This window comes from Anser brachyrhynchus (genome assembly GCF_964034855.1).
Source record: "Anser brachyrhynchus genome assembly, chromosome: 2".
In the NCBI taxonomy this organism is placed as follows: Eukaryota; Metazoa; Chordata; class Aves; order Anseriformes; family Anatidae; genus Anser; species Anser brachyrhynchus.
Genome location: NC_137695.1, coordinates 26727392 through 26742102, shown reverse-complemented (window position 1 = coordinate 26742102; position 14711 = coordinate 26727392). Strand labels below are relative to the sequence as shown.

General features: G+C 43.6%; 1 protein-coding gene across 1 annotated transcript; it reads right to left on the bottom strand.

Moving 5' to 3' along the window:
* Window positions 1–2292: 2292 nt before the first annotated feature.
* ASB4 (ankyrin repeat and SOCS box containing 4) lies at window positions 2293–13447 on the bottom strand. The gene is made up of 5 exons (XM_080582187.1): window positions 13158–13447; window positions 9688–9987; window positions 6505–6995; window positions 5144–5257; window positions 2293–3066 (listed from the first exon to the last, which is right to left on the bottom strand). The coding sequence occupies exons 1-5, from the start codon at window positions 13369–13371 to the stop codon at window positions 2878–2880; spliced, it is 1308 nt and encodes a 435-aa protein (XP_080438313.1). The 5' UTR covers window positions 13372–13447; the 3' UTR covers window positions 2293–2877.
* Between the last annotated feature and the right edge of the window lie 1264 nt (window positions 13448–14711).

Genomic DNA, 14711 nt, shown 5'->3' with positions numbered 1-14711 from the left:
AGGAAACACCAAGCAACCCTGAAACCATTTTTATGCTATTATTGACCAAGTTCAGACTTTTAGGTGTTACAACCCAGTCTCTCCTTATTGCCACTTGCAGACATCCAATATGTTGAAGCTTTGAAAATGTAAAAGCATGATCAGGAATTGTATGACAACATGAAATTTCAAGGAATCTGCACCAAGAGTAATAAGACTGTGCGTTTCATAAGCCTAAGAAATGATGAGGTACCCCCAAGCCTCACATGGGCAACTCCATCCAGTGCTTAGAAATAGAGTACAGTAAGATTAAAAAAGAAAGAACTGTTAAAAAGTAACAAATAATAAGGTTTGCTTACTGTTGTTCTTTCTAACTCCAACAACAGAAGCAATTAAAGTGCATCAATCAGGTCTCTTTTTTTTTCTGCCATGGGGATGTTCTCCAGCGTTTTTAACGGCTTGCAAATTCCTATGACTATAATCAGCCTGATCCCACTGTGCTCCCTGTCACATACCACAATGGCTGTAATCTGGCACCTGCTTGGGTACAAAGCTTGGAAGTGAGGCTGGGTGCCCACAGAATAAAAATTAAGTGTGTTCACTGCAAAGAGGGAGGATCAGAGGGAATTTAGGAACACTGGTGACAGCCTTTTTTCTTCTCTCTCAGCAAGAGAGTCCTCACTACAACAGGTCAAAAAACGCTGCTATTGTTCTGCCTTAAACCTCCCTCTTCCAGATGCAGAATTTCGTTTCCAGAAGCAGCCAGCATGGGGATGTCTTCCAAATAAAACCAGCTACCTCCATCTGTCTCTTCTGGGCTGCCCAGCTTGCCTCACTGTCAGGCTATTCAAAAAGCAACAAACATTTTCTTGCCTTGTTTTGGTTGAAAATCCTCTTCCCCATTCCTGACTCACACAGATACATTGCCTAGAGAATCAGTGGCTTTAGATAAGTCAAGCTTTCCCCGTCCTTCAAAATTCACTTTAGAAAATTTTCATCATTTTAGTAAAGTACAAGGACCTATATTACAACTTTATTCATATCAGGAGGCATTTTCTCATGGCTTGTGCTGTCTTTGAAATATTCTGTTAGGACTGGAAGCAGTTAAATAACTATCAACATTGCTGTGTAGCTTAAACATAGACCTGTGAACGAGGATTCAGTATACAAGCTTTGATTCATGAAAACTGAGATGGAAGGAAAGCAATTCAGATAAGGGCTTGTTTAAAAATATTGGGCTACATTAGAACTAAATTTTTATCTCAGGAATCAAGAGGATGGGTTTGACTAGGTATTTCTGATATCGATAGAACACTTGTTAGGCCTCTTACTACTACTAGGAACTCTTATCACTGTGCTTTCTGCCAACAAAGTGATGTGTAATACTAAATAATCTGTACATGTCTTCAAGTGCTCTTATTGCCATTTTGCAAGACACAGAGGCACTGAAGAGTTTTGCCACTCCTGTGTGTCTGGGAAGAGCTAGTGTGCTCTGGGCTCTCTTGCAGAGAGATAATGGTAATGATAAGGAACTAAAGCATCTCTGTCACAGATGCAGTGGGAAGTCAGGAGTTACTGGCTCCTGATGGTGGGCTCAGCTCACCTCCATTTCATCAGAGCCCAGAGTTGTCAGAGTCTAAAGAAGGGGAACAACCCAAAAGGACTGCATCGAATGGAAAAAAAAGAGAATAAAAATGGGTTTTATCTGTAGGTCAAATCACACACTTGCCCTTGCTGCAGGATACCTAATGTGTACCCCTACATCTCATCCCCCTGAACAGGAGACAACAGCTCAGTCAGGACCAAATATTTCCTGATGAGCAGGGAACCAGCACAGACAGGTCAGAAAGCACAGAGCAACTGGCAGGTCTGGTACAGCTTGGCCAGCACCTCTTCAGTGTGGAAACACCTTTCAGTTAAGGTGGGATTCTTCTCTCCTGTGCTTAGGTTAAAAAAAAAAAAAAAAAAAAAAAAAACTGGAATAGTAGAATATAGTCTGTGTTAATAGGCTAGGAACATTTTGTGTTAAATGGACAGAAACGTTTGCATATCTTCCCGTATCCCATCCAACACCAAGTGTGTAAGCACAGCTGTGCAGCTTACATGGGTAAGTCCAGTCCCTGTGCCTTTCTCAACACCAGGATGTGAATTTAATGTAGGTCACAGTGAGAGTGGAAACAGAGACAGTTTCTTGCTAAGACCTACCCAGGCATAAATATGAATGCTCAGAAATTTCAGTGCTGCAGATTTTGATCCTGTTCCCATACAATGACTGATAATGGAAAAAAATTAATCTTACAATTAAAAAGGATATTATTATGACAAAGCTTTATAAGGTACAGACAGGTGTAGTGAAGACTGAACTAAGACTGAATTCAGATTCAATCCGTAGGCAACTACTGAAATCCTGTCTGTGGTCATGATTCAAAGCAGTTCACCCATTTCCTTCTGGGAAAGCATTCCTATGACTAATGAATGTACTACTTTTTGACAGTACCCTTTCTTTTACTCCTAAAATGACAGCTGAAGAAAATTACAGTGAAACGGTACCAAAGGTTGCTCAGATTGAATCTAATGATATCTAGCAGGCAGTGGAATAAATACCGAAGGAGATGGAAGCATCACTGACAGGGTCGTTTAAGCTAGACTGAACAAAGCACCCAAACGCGCAGCCCTGTGTTCGTCTGGAGGGGGGCTGCTCCAGCTCTGCCTCCCCGCCCCGCTCTGTGGACTGCAGCTCTGAAAAGGGCCATAAATGCCAGCCCAGCTGCTAGCTGGCCCGAGGCCATACAGAAGCGAAGGTCTGCGTGAGCGTGGAGCCTGGATCTCCAGCACCACGCAGAGGCGTGTGGATCTGGGAAGAGGCAGGCAGGGGCGCGCAGCCAGCTCTGCTGCAGCTCAGTAGATTATCCCCTCTGGCTCCAGCAGCAAGTACTTCTTCATGGACACGGGGATGGAGAGTAAGGGGACTCCTCGGTGGCATCTTTCTGACAACATCACCCGAATAGCACATCTGCACAAGTGCATGAGCGACCGCGGTGAGTTGCTGCACACGGTGAACAGAGAGTCGTAGAAATCCTGGTACCGCTGCAAAACACGAAAAAACAAGAGGGTTTTAGGGCACTAACGCTTCTTGCCTTCCCCCCCTTTCCCCTCCCAACACACAGTTCTTAGCAAGGCTAAAAAGCCTGTATAGCTGCCCTGTCACCTTGGGCCGCGCACAGCAGCGGGAATTTGGTTTAGCCAAAATTATGCTTGCCTCAAATACTTTGTGTTAAGTGAAAGAGCCTGATGAAGTCTTTAGGCTTCTTCTACCCACCAGTCTGAAGTGGGATTTCTCCCTTGGCCCCTGTGGCATTAGTCCTGACCTGAAAGGAGCAGCAGCAGCTCAGGGACAGTGCAGGTGCACTGTACAGTCCTGCAGGGCAGCGAGGCAGCGTGGCGAGGGCAGAGGTGTGCGGAGTTAGCTGGGGCCGTGAGCAGCAGCACAGCCTGGGCCTTGCTCAGTGCCCCAGTGCCCTCTTGGAATAAATAAAGTTACATCCCCACAGGGAGCCTGCAGATATATACGAATGGTGCTGAAGCAAAAGAAGCAAATGGTAAATACAAGCTACTTACTTGTAACTTGACCTTACTTTACAGTCTTGCTACTTGACAGATGCAGACATATATATATATTTTTTTCAGGGACACTATATGTATTGAAAAGTACAGATTTGTGTCAACAATTTTTTTTTTTCTTCAATTTTGTGTAAAATTTGGCAAATATTGCTGAGAACAAAAATGACCAGTTAAACAACAACAAAAAAGTAGAGCAACAGTAGACTTTTCCCAATATGAATGAAATTTTTCTCTTAAGAAAAAAATAATTATTTCCTTTCTAATCACTTGTAGCTCAAACATTTTTTTTTAATTATTATGCTTTATTATTACTAATTAGTAGAAAAAGACCTTTAATGTTTCATTTTGTGTTCACCTGATTTTTTATTTTTTTTCTGAGTAAAGCTGACCTGAAAAACAGTCAGCCTTGCAGTTCCTCTGGGCATATAGCTCTGCATTATAATAAGGATGGTGTTCCCTAAACATCCCTGATAATATAAAGCAGACATTAGTATACTTAACCAAGTCGAAAAATTTGAAAAACCCTGGTATTAATCAAGAACTAGCTTTAAAATGGAATATTGGGACTGTGCAGATTTCTGAAGAAATGGAATAATTATGTCAAAACCCATCCCCCAATTTGGCACTTTGACAACACCTCTTCCCTCTTTGACCTCGTTTTTCATTTAAATTCTCCCTTGTATTTACAGTTAACCAGTCTTATGGTTAGAAACAGATACTACAGAAACTTAGCCCATGCAACAGAACCTAAATACATACCTAAATATATACCTTGTAATATGGTGCTTTTAAAACAATTGCTGACCTAAAAAAATATATAAATACACTCACTGGCAGATCTTAAGACACACCAGTCACAGCCAGAATATTTTGCGCTTGCTGAGTGCAGGGATATCTGAGCTTCTGCAGCATCCCTGACAGGGAGTGCAGCAAAGGATAATGTCACCATGAGACTTTCTCAAAAAAAAAAAAAAAAGTCTATTGAAATCTCCAGGTGGCACAGAGACCCATTTATCTTAATTTTATTGAAGGAGCTTCAATTTAAAACCAAAAACTTTTTACCTGACATAGCTGGAAAAGCAATATTTTTATTGGAAATAACTTTTTTTTTTTTTTTGGAGAAACTATTCAACTAAACTGTGTGAAAACATTTCACCAAAAAAAAAAAGAATAAAAAAAAAAAAACAGCTTTTATGTCCAGACTGTTCCAGACTCTCTTATTCTCTCTTACAAAGATAAACTATTATTTAAAGCCACAGAATAACCCTGAACATCCCACATCACTGAGGTTCCCACTGTCACCAGGACAACACATCTGTATTTCTTGAGTGTTTTCAGCAGATTTGGATATGGTACCCATCTCTAAAGAAAAAATCCCCAGTTTTGGGGCAGCGTGTGTGAAGTGAATGATATTAAATGGAGAAGTCCCAAATCCTCTGGTGTGTAATTCCCTTTTAAAACCATTCTCGGTTTTCTGTGGCCAGGTGTGGAGAACAAATAATAAGCCTGGATTTTACCCAGTTACAACTCGTTAAGAGCTTACCTCAAAGACATCATCGGGTATGGCTGCTTTCCACTTAGATGTTGATTTGATGTGCTCGTAGGTGTTGACGACAACCTCCACAGCTCTGGGGTGGGAATGACAGGCTTGCAGCACCTGCAGTCAGGGCGTACAGAGACCATGAGCACCGCCGAGAGGCACCGGGGCTAGCCTGGCTGCTTGGCACTGTGCGAGGGCACACGGGGGTGGACACATCTAAAATCAGCTCTGCCTGATAACTTCAGCTCAGAAGGAAGAAATTGTCACTCGCACCCGTGGAATAACACTTTGCATTCACACAGTACGATGTGCATTTCTGACCCACACAGCAGACAGGCTTTCGCAGACAAAGCTGCTGAGCATCCCTCTGGGATAAACATCATCCTACACATTTTGCAGATGGGAAATGATAGATTGGAACCGAGCCCCACTCCGTGCAACGGGGGAAAGGCAGAGGCAGGAAGAGGAGACCCCAGGCCCGGCTCTCAAACAGACTCTAGAAAAATGAGTTGTTTTGTTACAGACAGGACCAGCTCATCCTCAGCTCAGGAGGGCAAAACCAAAGGTTTAGCATTTTTTTTCAAAGGTTCTGACTGCTAGGATTGATAAAATTTTATATATGCAGTGGAGGGGCTGCGAAATTATGCTGAAGGCAAAGGATGAGAGGAAATGAGTCCTGACTAGAGCAAGCTTACTTCATTGCCTGGTACAAGAAGTCCGCCAGCTACAGTGCTTTGGGCTTTGAAGAGCTGCAGGAATTCTTTGGTAGGGATTTTGCTATTATTTTTACTATTATTACTATTACTGTTGTTGTTATTATTATCAATCAGCTATGAACCCAGGCCCAGAATTTCCCTTTATTTCTCACATTTCCTGAAAACAAGCCCAAGCTTCAGTGAGATCCATTTCAGTTTGAATGTATTTGTATTTCTAAAGGTCAGAAGTGACAAACTGAATCATCTCATCTGACCTCCAATCTTTGGTAGAGGCCATGAAACGTGCATTTTGTACAATCCAGTTAAGCATATTGGAGCCAGGTTTGATGAAGGCAAGATTTTCCAAAATGAGAATGTGAATCAGCTCTGAAAAATTAGGCTCGAACCAGCATTTAGAATTCGGAGTTTCGGGCTGATTAAGAATGAATACGGGACCTGCATCTGGTTTCTGGCATTAGCAATGGCAATTTTGCTTCAGGTAAATGATATCAACCTTACAATAGATTTTGGGCATTCTGGGTCCACAGTTTACAGGACTCCTGCAAATCCTGGTACCACCAAACCCTGGCGCTTGGGTCTCTCCCCCCGCCTCCTGTTCCAGACATCCCCTCTCTCCATATCCCCGCGCTGTACAAAGCCACCCTTAACCTTGTGGAATTGCAGAGGATATATCCTGGCTGCTCCGTGATTCAGGAGCAGCTGGTAGCAGATGTCAGGCTGGGCAGCTGGCCGTACAGACGTCACTTTTATGATGTACTGCAGGGGCGCGCAGCCGTTCACATCCATGATGTTTGCCTCTGCCCCTGCCTCCAGCAGCATGTGCAGCAGCACGTGATCACAGTTCCAGGCAGCTTTGTGGAGCGGTGACTTGAAATCCTCATCACGGGTGTTCACTTCAGCTTTGTAGTCTAAGAGCATCCGACAGATGAGGTGGTGGTCTGGGCTGTACGTCTGGTCCTTGTAGTGCAGGGCCCAGTAGGCTGCGCAGGCCAGGGGGGTCTCCAGGCGGGCATTGAGAGCATCCACCTGCGCCCCTTGTTCCACGTAAAAGGCCACGAGCTCGGGGATACCCAAACGCGCGACCATGTGCAGAGGGGTCTCCTCGTCCTGGTTGTTCGTTTTTATGTTCACGTTTGCTCCTGCCAAGGAAAGATGATGGGAAAAAAAAAATAATCAAGGGAACAGAATCCCGGTTCAGACAGCTCTCTGCTAGAACCCTGCTACCCAAGGAGATGGTAAAGGATTGCAAATCCTTTTTTTTTTTTTTTTTTCACATCAAAATGCAATTAGCAAGGTTCAAGGATTCTGCATTTCTTAGGCCTCTGGGAAACCCTCAGAAACTTCACATTCTTGGATCCAGTTTCTGGTGTCATAGCTTGGCCCTTGAGCTGACAGAAGGCCTTATCTGAACACTGCTTTGGAGCAGCATTCAGGTCCAAATCTCTGTGTGAAGTGCTTTTTCCTATAAATTAAGATCTGAAGGAAAAAGGAGATCTTTATTTGTACTCCAGAGAATAGCTCTGCTCAATTCTGTACCCTGAGAAAGCTTCCTGCAGCACCTCGTTAACTGTGAGCCTGGAAGAAAGGACATCTTATGATAGAACCATAGATGATTAAAATAAAATAAAATAAAATAAAATAAAATAAAATAAAATAAAATAAAATAAAATAAAATAAAATAAAATAAAATAAAATAAAATAAAATAAAATAAAATAAAATAAAATAAAATAAAATAAAATAAAATAATAATAAAAAGTAAAGAAAGTCCCCAGCTGAGGGTCTGGATCCTGTTTCCAAGCTGTTAACAGGACTGGTGTAACAGCTCTATTTGTGCCGAATTTATATTCCAGTTGAAGCAACAGCACCATCTACTGTGCACCGAAGGGGAGCTGCTGCAGGACAGGCGGACAGGAGCCCGGCCCCTGCCTTCTGCCAAAACAGTGCCGGGGCTCCTGAGCCTGCTGCCCTGGGACTTCCCGGCTGCCTCCTTCCTTTCCAGCTACCAGCAATTTGCTCTGAAGAAATGCAAATTCCTGGAGGAATAATATCTAACAATGCTTATTAGAGGAAAGATTGGCTAGAGCCTGTTCCCGAAAGCAAAGCAGAACTGCAGTATAATATATATCATGTGTCTAATGTATATATAGTGTGTGTGTATAGTTATATAGTTTTATACATATATATATATAAATATAAATATATATATATAAACTCTTCTTCCCAGCCTCACGAAAGCCCTTACATGGCCAAAGTTGCACTAAAACTGAGATGTACTGACGGAGAGGGAGAAAGAGGTGTGAGAAATTACCTCTGGGCTGGGTGCTAATCCCACTAAACCATGCTGAGCGTTACTCGCGTTACACGTCCCTGAGAGTATCAGCAGCACAAGTCTGGAGGCAGTAAGCAAACCCGGGCACAGATCTGCCTGGCTGGCCACTTGCCCAGGTGGGAAGTGGTTAAACTGCATTTACCTGAAGTGACCTGTGTGAGAGCACCAGTGCGGAGGGCGGGGTGGGAGATGCCAGTGGGAATCCTTGGGGCAGGGACAGAAACAAACCCTGTCTTTGGCTTTTGGGTGGCATGCACACCTGCCGTGCTCTGCTGCGGACATTGCCCACCTTGGAACCTCTGTTTCACGTGGAGATTTGTGTTTGCAGGGTGCTTTGGGATGAAGGCTGGCTTGCACAGTGCTACTATTCGCTCGCTGATGGGTGGGTGGAGGAAGCCTCCAGAATACAACCTTTCATTTGCAGCATTTTATAAGAGTACGTTCGACTTTTAAGCTTTTCCATGGTAGCAAATTCAACTCCTGCTGTCAGGACTGCTTGCTTTGGGCAGGAGACAACTGGCAGTATTTATTTTCCTTTCTCACAAACAAAATTATATGTATCTTTCCAGCAGAAGAAAAGTGATGTGGTTATTCATTTGGGACTTCAGATTGCCTTGCCCACAAATCGTGCCTGGGCTCTACATCTCAAAAAACCCTTCAAAACATGTCGCTAAAAAAAAAAAACAACAACACATGTTTGTATTTGCCATGGCATAGTGTAACAAATAGGGGAATCTGTCTACTTGTAACTTAGGGCTCTTGAACTGCCTGACTTCGCTGTACCCCTTTATATCTGTCCTTTAGTAAGTCCTGAGACATTTTCCTTGTGTAAAGGACGCAGTGGAAGGAACAGCAATATACTTATCCATGAATTATGTCTATTCATCACTTCATTTGTTACAGATGATCAACCACATAACATATCTTACTTCAGGAAAATTAAATTTTATATAATAACATTTTTTCCCCAGTAGGTGCAAGAGTTTGGTAGCTGGCAATTAAGAGACTGTATGAAAAACTGCATGTTTTTTTCAGGGACAAGTCAAATGCAAATGAATAGAAGAATTTATGGAGATCAAGGAAATGTGAGCAACAAAGACAAGGGTAGGGGTGCACTTTCGTGTGAAAACTTTTCAATAGTAAACCTAGATGAGGAAGACAGAAACAAAAATAGAGAAGAAGAAACTCCCTCATTCGGAGGAGCTCTTCTGCTGAAGGACTGGCTGGGCAGCGGGTTGGAAGCACTGAAATGGGAAACAGCCCTGGAGTAAGGGCCGGTGGCCAGGGTGAGGGGAGGTCAGGTGGGGTGAGGAATCGGGACAGGAGAAACTTCAGCTGATCAAAGAGATGGGGAAAAGAAGTCTGGGATGAAGAGGCGAGTCAGCTGGGGATGGAATGGATAAACATACGTACTTTGGCATCTTGCCTCCTGAGGCAAGCCGCAAGCCATGCCCACCATCTCTAGTCACGCCACGAGAGACTCTCCAGAGTTTTACCTTACCTCTCCAAATCAGCTGCTGGGCGCAAGGCATGGAGGTTCGTGTCGTGCAGAAGTGCAGGGGCGCCTGCCCGCTCATTGAAAAGCAGTTCAGCTTAGCTCCGTGGTTGCAAAGGATCTTGAGGCACTCAACATTTGCTGTTTCACACGCTATGTGGATTGCAGCTTTTCCATTGGGCCGGCAGTTGATCGTAGCTTTGTGGTTGAGCAGGACCGAAAGACTCTCCAGATGACCGTACATGACAGCTAGATGAAGCCCAGTTGCCCAGGATATTTTTAATTTGTAGCTAGGTAGCCAATACCCTGTACAAAATGAAAAAGTGTTACCATCCTTGGCTAAGATTTTCCTTTGGATTATCCACCTACTGAGAACAACAGAGGAGGAAGAAAAGGCTGGAGTTTGGGTTTAATTTACTGTAATTTCACCAGCTAGAGTTTAGCGCACACAAAGTTATCTCAAGCATAACTTAATTTTCATTAGGTACTTTTATTATGTGTGCTGAATAGCCTGATTTTTGGAGACATAATTCCCATGTAGTTGCCCAAAGGCAGCTTTTGTTTTCCTGGTGACCTCTGGAGACAGAATGATAATGATGATAATGATAATAATATTATTATAACAATAATAGCAATACAAATATAATAATGTTTATATAATAATAATAACAATAATAATAAAGGCTTAGTGCATTTGAAATGCCACTAGCTAAAAAATATGGGGGAAATGGGCTCTTCAGTCTGCCAACAGCTAAACAAATAAGAATAAAATGGAATAAGTTGGAATAAGAAGGCAGCATTTGCTTAGGCCAGTGACTCAACAGACAGCTTATCCTGCTGTTTCTGCGTGGGAGACTGCGGGATCATGCATGTCAGGAGCTCGATTCAGACTCCTAGTGATGCATTGCCCATAGATGACCCCTGGCAATGGGTTTGCATCTGTATCATGGACCTTCTGCCAACTACTGCCCCTGAGGAGCACGGAGTGAGGAGTTTTGATGTTGATGTAAACTTGGTGGAAGAGCCAAATGGAAGCAGGGACAGTTTAGTATGAAATTTGGCTCCAAAATGTTCAGATTTTTCACGGATTTTTTTTTTTTTAACTTATAAACAGGTGTAAGACCAATATTTGTTCCCAAGATAGGACTACATGTTTAATGCAGTCTCTGAAGTGATTACTATAATAATTTGTTTAAAAAAAAAAAAAAGTAAAATCAAAATAATTCTGGCAGAAGAGCAGGAGAAATCTGAAACTTTTGGTTTTTTTTTTAGGTACAGCAGCTGCTTCTTAGCTAGAATGTGCCTATAAAATTTTCTGGGTTTGATTTATTTATATCTACTTGGACAAATGCCTGGTTAAATACTGTTATCAAGAAAAAGAGAAAAATGCTGCAGATGTGTAATGAGGCCAAATTAATTCAGACCTTTATTTCTGAGTCTTTAGTTTTATACAGTTTTTCCACCTTAATTTCACATAGATACAATTTTTGCAGGACTCATATGTACTGCATTAGACAGGAAGAGAGATGGAGAGGAAGGAAAGAGACAGAAAAAAACCACTGGTGGCAGAGAGAAACATCTTTTTCATCATTTGCCCCCAAACTGGGTGCCAGGTAGGTGGGCTGTGTCCCCGAGTCTATGCATACAGCACAGCAGGCTTCTTAAACTGGATCCCCAACTGAATTCACATTTGGTGCTCCCCCTTGTTACCAGCCTGATGCCACACTGAGGTGGGCCTGAAAATATGTAGTTGTCAGCCATAAATGATGTGAACAGCAGGACAGTGATCCTTAAACGCCAGGTTACCCCTTTACACAGCCACAGTTTTCCTGCCTGAGACCACCCTTTATTTCCTTTGCTTGTGCTGCTGCCAGTGAGCATCTCCCACGTCCCCTGCCCAAACCCACAGACATCCCTGAGCCCGAAGGGAAGGGGACCTGGCACTGAGCAGGAAGCAGACACGGGCTTTGCAGGAGGCCTCTTTAAGCTCGTCTATTTCTTGGGGGGGAAACTAGCAATGGTGCACGAAAGGTCAGTGTCCTTGGCAGCTCTCAGCCTCTTTTGCACGAGAGGAAGCCCCTCTGGCACCCATGGGATCTCCTTTCCACTGCATTGCTTAGGGCTGTGGCAGAGCTCAAGCTGTTTGAATGGTGGTGCTTAATTTTTCTCCCCTCTCCCTCCCCAAGGAAATCCTCCTCTTAAATCATGGTTATCTGGGATTCAGAATGAAAGCAAAATTTGCATTGTAGCTGACAGGGTGCCTTCTGCCTTTCAGACAAACACAGCAGGTATACTGCTGTGATTTAGGCCATAGGGTGCATTTATCTCTTTCTCCAAAAGAAACGAGTTAATTCTTGCTGCCAAATAATCTACAATTAAAAATCCCATAGTCTTAAACTACAACCAGAACGCATTTTAGCCTGCTGAGGGCAGAAGAAAAGATATTTTAAGATACACTCATCATTGTGTGGGTTAGCTCAGATGCTGTCCCCAAGGGAAGTAAGTCATGACTGCATCATCCTCACCCTAATGAAACCAAAAGGACAGCAGCTGTTCATTAAGTAAGAGGTAAACACAGAAAAGGGGAAGGGGTGGGATGTTGTCCCTCCCTTACACCACAGGAAAAAAAAAAAAAAAGGTGCATTTGCTGTGCTGCTGAGACTGGAGGTGTTTATCTCCATCTATGCCTAACTTCTGGCAAAAGTTGGTCATTACTGTTTTTCAGATACTCACAAGGAGGCTGTTAGCAAGTAGGCAATGAAGTCTGTTGATTTCAGCAGACAGCAAACTTGTTTCATTGTTTTGAACTGTAAATTTTTGGAAACTCAGTATCTGGATGACAGCTGGTTTGGATTTTCTACCTTTCAGAACAGCTGAAACGTCTTCTCTGTTTTTTTTTTTTTAATTATTACTTTTAATTTTAATCCAAAATATTTTGATAAACTAGCAAATCTTCACTTTCTGTGAGCTTGAAAAACACAGCTCCTCCCATCCAGCAACATTCAAGGTCCATAGGTTTTCTTTAGCTCTCCTAAGCCAAGGAGAATTCACTGTACCACTATTGTAAACTGCAAATGGAAGAGACTGAATATTTTGTATCTGAGTTGTCTGCTTATGTGTTGGGGAACATGCAAGACATTTGTACACCACACTTAGCCTGCGTGTGTCTACTCTGGGCTTTGTGCTCTAATTCTCTGCAAGGAGATGGCAAAGGACCCCTCCTTCTGGACTTCCCTGAAGCTACAGCAGCTGCCCTGGTGGCGTGGCTGCTCGTGCTGGTGTCTGGCCTGCCCTGCACCAAGCCCTGCAGCACAGCTGATAAGCTCCCCTCCGGTGACCGCGGCCGTATGAGCCTACTGACACTGCTGCCCACGAGTCAACTTACGCTGTAGCTTTAGCAGGGGCACAAGGCCACGGTTTCTGGAAAACTACCTGAACCCATCTACTTCCTGGCTTGTGAGTGCTGCCACGTTTACCTTGTTTATAGGATGCCAGGATCAGGTTTTCATCTTCCACTTCAAACACCGTGTCCACGTCTATTTTCTTTTGGTTCAAGAGCTCTTCCAGTGTTTCATAGTCATTGGACTTCAGGGCTTCGAGGAAAGCCTTTTTCACCAACTTTGCAGCTGCAGTTCGAGTCATTCTCCTCTCCATGTTCTCTCCTTCTTCGCATGTCTCCTCCAGATCCATTTCCAAATGTATTTATTTGTGCTGTGAAGAGGGGTGCACTGAGGTCCCTATAGCGCAGTTACATGCTGAAGTTCCTGAAGACCAGAAGGTAATTTTATCACTTGGTCATGCTGATCTGCTTGTTCTATTTATATGAGGAGCATTTCAGGCATTGAAATACCACTCTTAGATATCACCACACTCTTTTTGTGAAAGTGAGGACAGACACACTAGCAATAAAACCAGAATAAGAGATATCTCTACAGGCTTTATACACATTAAGCTTCACTAACCACGTGGCCACCCTCTGCTCCTGCCATGCACTCACATTAAAAGACAGTAGTCCTTGGTGTTGTTTCTCAGCTGGAGAAATACTTATATTTCTTTTCATAGTTACCATTAGTGATTTATTGACTGAAGAGGGATGTGGTGCTCACTTTGCAGAAGCCTTTTAGCTAATGCATTTCAGAAAGAAAAAAAAAAATAAATTCCAAGGCACTCTTCCTGTGGGACAGCATTCATCCTGTTGGTGTTGCTTTCATTCCTCCAGCCAGCCACCAGGCAGGCCTCCACAAGAGCCCACCACCACGCGGGTCTCACAGATGCCCTGACACATAAAGCCCCAAGGATGGCTGTGTTGATCCTGCCCAGTCAGCTGTATAACGCCCCGAGCAGCAGGAGTTCCCCAGTTTACTCAGGGACCACAGGTGGCAGGCGGAAGTGCACCCAGGAAGGAGAAATGCAAAGATGGAAGGGCTGCAGAGCTGTATGGCCACATTATGGGACAGGGGAGCTCTCAATACACTCACAGTCCCTCCTGCATGACTGCCACCCTCTAACTTTCATCCTCACAGTAGTGGACGTCTCTGCTCCATCCTTTAGGAGAAGTGTTAATGCTTGTCTGGCATGAGCAGAGGGACAAGATGTGAACTTCACATCCTATGTCACGTCCTTGTTACTCGCATGGCTTTTTTAAACCACGATATTCCTGAGAAGTCATGGATGTGCAGAGCGCCGATATGTGGCTGTCCTCAACAGTTCACCTCAGCTACACTTTCCAGTTTGAAATGGGCTTTCATCTGTCTTTCATAAGTATTATTAGATGGCACAAGGACACTCAGTCTAGCTGTATAAAGGACCAAGCCAGGACATCTCCACACTGCTCTGCCGTCTCACCAAGGCTGAGATGCACAGACAAGCATGTGGCTGTGATGGACTGCTGTACATCATGCTTGCTCTTGGTTGACAACCAAGGTGAAGTGATTTATGGTAGCTTGGCCCACGGCGAAAGAGAAGGCTGAGCACAATTACCTCGCAGTTGTCGTGGTTCAAGAGGGTGCACAGGGAGTGTGCTTCAGAGG

Coding starts and splice junctions, on each gene's coding strand:
- ASB4 (XM_080582187.1), bottom strand. CDS start 13,371: ATGGATCTGGAGGAGACATGCGAAGAAGGAGAGAACATGGAGAGGAGA. Junction 9,988..13,157: donor CCTGGCATCCTATAAACAAG/GTAAACGTGGCA, acceptor CATTTTGTACAG/GGTATTGGCTACCTAGCTAC. Junction 3,067..5,143: donor TACCCGATGATGTCTTTGAG/GTAAGCTCTTAA, acceptor CGTGTTTTGCAG/CGGTACCAGGATTTCTACGA.